This window comes from Procambarus clarkii, chromosome 70, assembly GCF_040958095.1.
Source record: "Procambarus clarkii isolate CNS0578487 chromosome 70, FALCON_Pclarkii_2.0, whole genome shotgun sequence".
Taxonomy (NCBI): Eukaryota; Metazoa; Arthropoda; class Malacostraca; order Decapoda; family Cambaridae; genus Procambarus; species Procambarus clarkii.
The window spans coordinates 16314500-16324427 of record NC_091219.1 but is presented as its reverse complement, the minus strand read 5'-3'; the positions used below and the strand labels follow the sequence as shown (position 1 = coordinate 16324427).

General features: G+C 48.6%; 1 protein-coding gene across 1 annotated transcript; it reads left to right on the top strand.

Annotated features, from left to right (window-relative positions):
• Positions 1-7633: 7633 nt before the first annotated feature.
• Positions 7634-8641, top strand: LOC123775223 (uncharacterized PE-PGRS family protein PE_PGRS20-like). Its single transcript, XM_045770205.2, has one exon. It carries the CDS (start codon positions 7634-7636, stop codon positions 8639-8641), a length of 1008 nt encoding a protein of 335 aa, XP_045626161.2.
• Positions 8642-9928: the final 1287 nt, after the last annotated feature.

The window sequence follows — 9928 nt, the reverse complement described above, 5'->3', positions numbered from 1 at the left end:
AATGAAAAGGAAATGTGTGAAACATTAAACGAAAAGTTCCAAAGTGTGTTTGTACAAAATGAAATCTTCAGGGAACCAGATACAATAAGAATTCTAGAGAACAACATAGAGCACATAGAGGTGTCTAGAGACGAAGTGGAAATTTTTTTTTTTTTTTTTTCCTTGCCTGGTGGGGAAGGTCTGCCTTTGGTTGGCTGTTCTCTATCTATACTTAGGTGTCTTTATATAGGTATATCTGTGTTCTTGGTGATACACCCTGTTAGGCCCCCATGAGTAGATACGTCCTGGCATTTCAGCTTTTAGAAGTTTGCTCGGTAGTTTTGGGCGCCGGTTCGGAGTACCCTGCTTGGGCTTCCCTAAGCATGATATCAGGGCTAAGGGCCTTGGGAAACCCCGCGGGGGCTCCATGGTTCGTTGGATGCGACCCTTGAGTTCCCTCTCACTTCACGCGAAGTTGATGGTATCTCTGTCCCCTTGTCTAAATGTGACAATCACCGGTAGTGCCTCCGCCATTCTGCCTGTAAGGTTAGTGATTCTTTTGACCCAGAGTTGTGCTTGTTCTTTGTACGTGCTCTAGTTCACCCAAGCTACTGAACATGAGCAGCAGAGGCGTTGCATACTCGGTTTAGGTTGCTGCAACGCGATAGGTTCGTTGCTTCCCCGGATGCCCGAGACTGCCCTGTTTTGATTATAGGGACCCGGATTTGGGGGTGGGAGTCACTTCAACTTTGGTTCCGTCGCTCCTCCTTGTCCTTCCCCTTCGGTGGTTCATCCAGTCTCCCCTTCCCCCTTGCTTCCAGCTTCAAAACGTCTGAGGGTTTCAGAGTTGGGGCAGGGTTTATTTGGTGTTGAGAATCGGGTGGTCTTGGGGGAGTTCTCTTCCTGGGCGGTGGCAGAGGCATTCGAACCTAGTTCTAAAGCCAGAGCTTCTGGGTCTGACCAGTGTGTCCCCCTTCGTTCCTGCTTTTTCGGCTTTAGAGGCGGGGTGTGTTCACAGACGCGTCGTAAATTTATGTTTTTTTTTTTTGGGGGGGGGGGGGGAGGCGTTTGGAGGACGGCTCGGGGGTGTGGTTTCCAGGGCGAAGGGGGGTTGACTTTGGGGCCTTGGGCCCTATTGGACCCCGCCTGGGTTTTTGTATCCTCGGAACGGGATATTACATCCTGTGCGACCCGGCTTTCCATGTTCCTTCGTGTCCGAACGGGGTTCGTTATGAAGTTCCAAAGTTGTCCTGGTTAGTAGACTGCCCGGTCTTCTCGTTGGAGGCTTGGCGCATGTTCTGTCAGTCCTGCATGCTTGAGTGGAAGGAGGCTCAGACGGTGTTGAAGGTTTTCCTAGGGGGCGACTTTGAGCATCTCAGTGCATGTTCCTTCGCCCCTGCCCTTCCACGGGATGTTGGTGGGATGAAACGTCATATGAAGGTTCCTTCCCTTTTGGCTGCCTTGGTCGCGGAGGATTTGCGTACTCGTGGCCTGCTTGCTTCGGCCCTGCATTTCTTCTCCCTCCTTGATCTGTTCTCGGATATGCTTGTGTTGGATGTGGAGGAGCTTGGGGCCGCCTCTGGGTCTGGTGCATTACCCTCAGCTGTGTGTGCAGCGTCTGCATTGTTGAAGCTGTTCCCGCCGCTTCTGCGGGATGCAGTTTTATATTTTTTTGCATGTCGGCAAGCGGTGCTTGCTTCTTCCTTAGAATCCGCTTAGGCCGTGGCTCTTGGGTTGTCTTTGCCTTTTTGTCCGATGCTGTTTGCAGAGTCTGCGGTTGTGCAGTATCTGCAGGCAGCTTTGGCTAGTTGTCGTCCTATGTCGGACTTGTTAGTCCTCTGGGGAGCACATTGGGGGCACATTCGCATATGTGATTGCACAACACACTCAAAATGCAATCATACACACAGACTCAAAAGCTCCATTTCAAATATTAGGACAAAAACAGTGGAAAGATAACGTGGAAATAATTACCGCCATTTTGTATCTTGGAGCTGTCGCTAAAGGCAAAGGACTCAACATAACCTTAAACTGAATCCCATCTCATGTTGGAATCCCATTAAATGAAAAAGCTGATGAAATTGCTAAATTGGCAACTCGTCATCCAGTGATACATAAAACAATTCATCCCAGCCTAGAGAACATAAAATAAATAATCTTCTGCAAAACTGTCACAGAAAAGCCATTACTTCACTATCTTCTGGAATGTGAAGCAACCAACGACCTTAGAAGAGCTTTAAAAGAGTCCCTGAATCTTGCAGTGGCCACCCTGAACCATTCAACACAGCCACTCTCCTGGTCAAAAGGGGTGTCCAGCAGCTGGACACCTTTATAAGACTGTCGAGCAGTGTCCTCCCCCGCGATAACAGCTTGACGATTAAATGCAACTTCAACATTTAGTTTGTTTATTGTTTATTTATTCTTTATTTGTCAAGTATAATAATGTGATGAATGCTATTTTGTGATATTTTTTTCTAAAGTATTTTTGTAATCGTACTGTATATATTATATGCATGCATTCATAGAGTAAAATAAAGAATTGGAAGAAATTAATTAATCTGCTTTCGTTGGAATAGCATATGCTAACAAAATTAACTTCACAAACTAAAGGAAGTAGCCTATGTACCTTTATAATTATTTTTTAACAGACCCCAAAAAGGAACAAATTAACGACCTTCTTGGGGTGGCGAAGGACGAAGGATGGTGTCCTTCCTAATGCAAATCGTTTGGTCACGCTAGTTTTATGTTGTCATTGATAATACTGCGTGAAGATTAAAAGATGATGCAGAAATGCTGGCTATTTCAAGGCTAGGATTGTTTACATGACAGCGGAAGATTATCATAGAAAAAAGGAGGGGGGGGGGGTAGAAATAGCCTAAGCTACTCTATCCCTTCGATATGTATTTTCTTGTCTTTCTTTCTGAAGTTGAATTTGATTTGATGATTTACTACCAAATACAATGTAGTAGTAAGTCTTTTTCATTGTTAGTGTGAGTTTGTTGGTTGACATCCATGAGTGGACTTTTTTTTAATTCATTATTGACAATATTATTTAGTGTGTGTATGTATGTTAAGATACAGAAGGTAATAACTGAATAAATGCTAGGATTCGTATAGTAATGACTTATCATTTGTGAAATGCTTCAGGGTGCAAGTTCTACTCTGCTTAGGCTAGGAAGATATAAGTATTTTTTTTTTTTTAGATACATACAAGAGTTGTTACATTCTTGTACAACCACTAGTACGCGTAGCGTTTCGGGCAGGTCCCTGGAATACGATCCCCTGCCGCGAAGAATCGTTTTTTCATCCAAGTACACATTTTACTGTTGCGTTAAACAGAGGCTACAGTTAAGGAATTGCGCCCAGTAAATCCTCCCCGGCCAGGATACGAACCCATGACATAGCGCTCGCGGAACGCCAGGCGAGTGTCTTACCACTACACCACGGAGACTACATTTGACCAACATTTTTGTCACCACGGGATGGGCGGCTCTGGCGAGAAATTTGTGGGTGCAAAATACCTCACTAGCAGTAGGGTTGACGGGGCAAGCTGGCGGTCCTCGGGAAAAATATGACGGGGAAGAAAATGGCTTAACAGCAGGACCAGCTGGTGGTCCTGACGAGTTATCAGGCAAAATGGTGGTCTTAGCGGGAGAGCTGACAGGAGGACGGGCTGGCCCTGGTGGAGAGTTTGTGGAGCAAGCTGGCCAGCATGGCAAAAGTGTTGACAGGCTAAGCTGTGGTCCTGGCAGGAGAGTTGACGGGGCGAGCTGGTGGGTCTGGCAGGAGAGTTAACGGGTCATTAATAACACTTTCGCGCTTAGGATTATCCATGAGTCGTCACCGTATTTTCTTACGTTTACGCATAACAGACGACGCCTGTAGTCCATCGAAAAAATATTTGTATAAAATCCATTTATTATCCGATCAACTTGGGAATAGTATACAAATGTTTGCCATGAACTTTACGTTTTCTCTAATAGCCGAACAGCTTATAAAAGAAAACGGCGTGGCAGTGAATCATCGTGGTAAAACAATTGTATTATTGACACGACGAGTGTAATCGACGTAGTTTTTATATATGTTGCCGGTCGAACGCATCCTTATGTGACCTTTAATACTTATGTTCTTATAGAACATTCTATTGCGAGCACATTGGTACAAAAATGAAATACATACATCGACAAATAATGTCAGGACAGTGAATTGAATATACACTTTTCAAAGCGAGTTTCGCCGATATGCTGCCGCGGGTAACACTTCGGCCACTTCCCACACTGTTTTGGGTAGGCTACGACAGTGAATCTATATTTATATGCATATGTCCGTGTAGAGAATTTTATTGCGATTCCAATGATACCACAATTAGCGATGTAGGACAACTGTAGGCTTCGCAACCATTAAGAGAGTGGAAACATTTTGTTGCTGTTTGGCGCTCTTGGCGAGTGATCTGAATAGTTTTTTATTTGGTGTTGATAGTCCTTATGGTTTGGCGGCATTTTATAGATATGTTCTTATAGACAATTTTATTGCGAACACAGTGATACCAAATTTAAATACGTGCGCCTTCAATTATTATCAGGACAGTAAAAAGAGTGTACACTTTTTCGGTCTTACCGCGTAGGCGCGCGGAGCGCGGAAAGCATGTAGGGTATTATTTTTTTTTGAGTGCCAAGAGTGTGAAAGTGTGCTGGCGACCCTGACAGTATAGTCAACGGGGTAAGCTAGCGGCCCTGGCAAGTGTTAACAGGGCAAGCTGGCGGCCCTGGCGGGAGAAGAGGGGCAAGCCAGTACCCTTGACAAAAGAATTGACGGGACAACCTGGCGGCCTTAGCAGGAGTTGACGGGGGCAAGCTTGAGGCAGTGACAGGAGAGCCGACGGGACGGGACGGGAATTATCAGGGAAAAGCGCCAAGCCATTATGACTATATAGCACTTGGAAGGTGTCAGGATGTTCTCCTTGACAGGAGAACTGACGGGGCAAGCTGGCGGCCCTGGCAGGAGAATTAACGGGGAAAAATGGCGGCTCTGGCGGGGGAGATTACAGCAAACTGGCGGGAGAAATAGGGCAAGCTGGTGGCATTGACAGAATTAGTGGGCCAAGCTGGTGGTATTGACAGAATTAACGGGCCAAGCTGGTGGAATTTTGACAGTTAACGGGCCAAGCTGGTGGAATTTTGACAGTTAACGGACCAAGTTTGAGGTATTGACAGAATTAACGGGCCAAGCTGGTGGTATTGACAGAATTAACGGGCTAAGCTGGTGGTATTGACAGAATTAACGGGCCAAGCTGGTGGTATTGACAGAATTAACGGGCCAAGCTGGCGGCCCTGGAGGGAGAGTTGGCGGCAGTGATGGCTCTGGTGGGAAAGTTGACGGAGAAAATGACAGGAGAGTTGATGGGGCAATCTGGCAGCGATGGCGGGAGAGACGGGGCAAGCTGGCAGCCCTAAAAGGAGTTGACGGGGCAAGCTGGCAGCCGTAAAAGGAGTTGACGGGACAGCTTGCAGCCCTAGAGGGAAAGACGGGGTAAGCTAGAGGCCCTGGTAGGAGAATTTACAAGGACGGAAATATGGCCGCCCAGGCGGGAGATTTGACGGGGCAAGTAAGTAATTATGAAAGGAAGGACCAAGCCAGGAAGGCTGTATAGCACCAGTTGACGGAGCAAGCTGGCGGCCGTGGCGGGAGAGCTGACAGTGCAAGCTCACGGCGGCCATGGTAGAAGAACTGACGACAATCTGGTGGTTTTGACGGGGGCACAATGGCGGCCCTGGCAACTGTTGATGAAGAAGGGGAAGGGAGTCGGTAGCTAGAAAATTGACAGGACAAGCTGGCAGGCTGGTTCGAGAAATGATGGGGCAAGCGGACAGCCCTGGAGGGAGTATCGACGGGGTAAACTGGTAGCCCTGACGGGAGAGGTGACATGACGGGGCGTCGCGGCCCCCGGGCTGGGGGCCAGTTGACGCGGGAAACACGGTCGGCGACGCAAGATAGAAAAGCGGGAAAATTAGGTACTACTTTGTGTAGACTTGAAACTGAATACTGCGGTCATTATGTTTATAATGATCGAAACAGTCACAGATTAAATTTTTAATTTCTAGGTAATTAATAACAAATATGAGGCGTAAATCTGTGCTAAATTCTGCTTGTATATAAATTGTTGCACTTAATTAACTATATCAAATGACATGCCAAAATGAAATAATATGCGAGTAAAAATCATATAAAATAATATTTGTATCAATAAAGTTTTAGCCCAAAACATTTGTTGTATCAGATTTCGAAATAGATTTATTGTAAACATTTTAAAATAATATATTTGATAGCAGCTTCCTCGACTGTATTAATCCGCGAGGCTGCGACGTCTGACCCGGGAACCGCGAATCTCGTCTTCATTCGCCATCGTGCCTCCGAACGGACCGGTTGCTGCAGGTAAGTCTCTTGCTGCCTATACCTCTTGTTGACCTTCCGTCAATAATATTAGCATATTATCTTTTTGTGTCTTTGCTAGTGAGGCCCCCAGGATAATATTCAGCGGTTTACATATAACATAAGCAAGGGAGCAGTGAACATAAGTGACCCTTGGTATACTGACGGTGGAGTTTTAGGCTTACAGAGTCCGTCCGACGGCCAGTTGGACGGACAACCATCAACAGTTGTATATCTCTTTCCAAATTTTGATATATTTGACAGTAATCTTTTATAGTATTCCCTTCTGTGCACCCGGACAAATATCACTCGTAAGTACCTTGTGTTTTTGTGATTTGCCGTTTTTATATAAATAAATACGACAAAATCCTTATCTTTTCAATTAGGCTGTTGTGTCTAGCTATTCATATGTAAGGTAAAACCAATTAAGCTGTTGTGTCTAGCTATTCATATGTAAGGTAAAACCAATTAAGCTGTTGACATTTTTTGAAGTCATATTGGTACCTATGATAAGCCTATTTTTTTTTTTTTGCAGGGATATTCCTGCGCGGGCCCTAAGTCTCTGGCTGGCCCACTAAGTGTTGCTTGTTCCAGTTTTACTTGGACGGAGTATGAGTACTTATGACTCGTATAAAGTAAGTAAGATTCTGAACCATGTGTTTAACAACTTCTGCTCTGTTGAATCTTAAGTTGAACTCTTATTGGGTTTGTAACTGCTAGCTGGTGGTGGTGGTGGTGGACATGCTAGTAGAGATATGAACAGAAACTGCAATAGATTATGGTGTATATCTGAGATTCGATTACGAATGAAATTGAGTTGACAGATGATTACAGAAATGCTAAGGTACTGAGGCTAATGATTATATATATATGTTAATATACAGAAGGTAATAACTGAACAAATGCTAGGATTCTTATAGTAATGACTATCATTTGAGAAATGCTTCAGGGTGCAAGTTCTCCTCTGCTTAGGCTAGTAGGATGTAAGTACAGTATTGACTCATAACATTTCTATCGCCACTGGATGGGCGGCTCTGGTGAGAGATTTGTGGGTGCAAAATGCCTGACTAGCAGTAGAGTAGACGGGACAAGCTAGCGGTCATGGCGGGAGAGACGGGGCAAGCTGGCGGTCATGGCGGGAGAGACGGGATAAGCTAGCGGTCATGGCGGGAGAGACGGGGCAAGCTGGCGGTCATGGCGGGAGAGACGGGGCAAGCTGGCGGTCATGGCGGGAGAGACGGGGCAAGCTGGCGGTCATGGCGGGAGAGACGGGGCAAGCTGGCGGTCATGGCGGGAGAGACGGGGCAAGCTGGCGGTCATGGCGGGAGAGACGGGGCAAGCTGGCGGTCATGGCGGGAGAGACGGGGCAAGCTGGCGGTCATGGCGGGAGAGACGGGGCAAGCTGGCGGGAGAGACGGGACAAGCTAGCGGTCATGGCGGGAGAGACGGGGCAAGCTGGCGGGAGAGACGGGGCAAGCTGGCGGGAGAGACGGGGCAAGCTGGCGGTCATGGCGGGAGAGACGGGGCAAGCTGGCGGTCATGGCGGGAGAGACGGGGCAAGCTGGCGGTCATGGCGGGAGAGACGGGGCAAGCTGGCGGTCATGGCGGGAGAGACGGGGCAAGCTGGCGGGAGAGACGGGACAAGCTAGCGGTCATGGCGGGAGAGACGGGGCAAGCTGGCGGGAGAGACGGGATCGACAAGCTAGCGGTCATGGCGGGAGAGACGGGGCAAGCTGGCGGTCATGGCGGGAGAGACGGGGCAAGCTGGCGGTCATGGCGGGAGAGACGGGGCAAGCTGGCGGTCATGGCGGGAGAGACGGGGCAAGCTGGCGGTCATGGCGGGAGAGACGGGGCAAGCTGGCGGTCATGGCGGGAGAGACGGGGCAAGCTGGCGGTCATGGCGGGAGAGACGGGGCAAGCTGGCGGTCATGGCGGGAAACGGGGCAAGCTGGCGGTCATGGCGGGAGAGACGGGGCAAGCTGGCGGTCATGGCGGGAAACGGTGCAAGCTGGCGGTCATGGCGGGAAACGGGGCAAGCTGGCGGTCATGGCGGGAAACGGGGCAAGCTGGCGGTCATGGCGGGAAACGGGGCAAGCTGGCGGTCATGGCGGGAAACGGGGCAAGCTGGCGGTCATGGCGGGAAACGGGGCAAGCTGGCGGTCATGGCGGGAAACGGGGCAAGCTGGTGGCTGTGACAAGAGAATGGCTGGGCAAGCTGGCGGCCGTAATTTAAAGGAGTTGGTGGGGCTAGCTGGCGGCGCTAAAAGGTGTTGACGGGTCAAACTGGCGACCGTGACGGAAGAGTTGATGGGCCATTAAGGTCTCGGCGGCCATGGTGGAAGAGTTGACAGCAAACTGGTGGCTTTGGGCGGGAAAGTTGACGGGGCAAAATGGCGGCCCTGGCAAGTGTTGACGAGGAAGGGGATGGAGCCGGTAGAAAGTTGACGGGACAAGTTGGCGGGCTGGGTAGAGAGAGGACGGGGCAAGCGGACGGCCCTGGAAGGAATATCGACAGGGTAAACTGGTAGCCCTGACAGGAGAGATGACGGACATGACGGGGCGTCTCGACTCGGGCTGGGGGGCAGTTGACGCGGGAAACAGTGTGCGACGCAAGGCAGAAAGAGCAGGAAAATGAAGAACTACTTTTTGTTGAGTTGAAAATGACTACTGCGAACATTATGTTTATAATGATCAAAAGTCATAGGTAATTAAGAACCAATATGAGGCACGAAACTGCTAAATTTTGTATTTATGAAATTTCTTGCAGTTAATAACACACTCAGACACACATAGAGACAAACACACACAGACAGACACACACAAGAGACAGACACACACACAAGAGACAGACACACACACAAGAGACAGACACACACTCAAGAGACAGACACACACACAAGAGACAGACACACACACAAGAGACAGACACACACGCAAGAGACAGACACACACGCAAGAGACAGACACACACGCAAGAGACAGACACACACGCAAGAGACAGACACACGCAAGAGACAGACACACACGCAAGAGACAGACTGACACACAGAGACAGACTGACACACAGAGACAGACTGACACACAGAGACAGACACACACACAGAGACAGACACACACACAGAGACAGACACACACACAGAGACAGACACACACACAAATACAACAAATGTACAAATAGGTGAGTACAGAGACAGACGCAGACAAAGAGGCTGACACAAAGGCAGACAGAGACAGACACAGAGGCTGACACACAGACAGACACAGACAGACACACAGACAGACACACACACACAGACAGACACACACACAGAGTCGTGGTCAGGTTGTGGGGACGACAGCCGGAGTCCTGACGGTCTCCAGGTCAAGCCCATTATTATTTTAGTGCTGGGGAGACGGGACACCACGAGCGTAGCTTTCATCCTGTAACTACACTTAGGTAATTACACTTAGGTAATTACACACAGACAGACACACACACACAGACAGACAGACAAAGACAGACACAGAGACGGATAGAGAC

Bases quoted from the DNA above. Each gene is read 5' to 3' on its own strand.
- LOC123775223 (XM_045770205.2), top strand. From the start codon at position 7,634: ATGGCGGGAGAGACGGGGCAAGCTGGCGGTCATGGCGGGAGAGACGGG.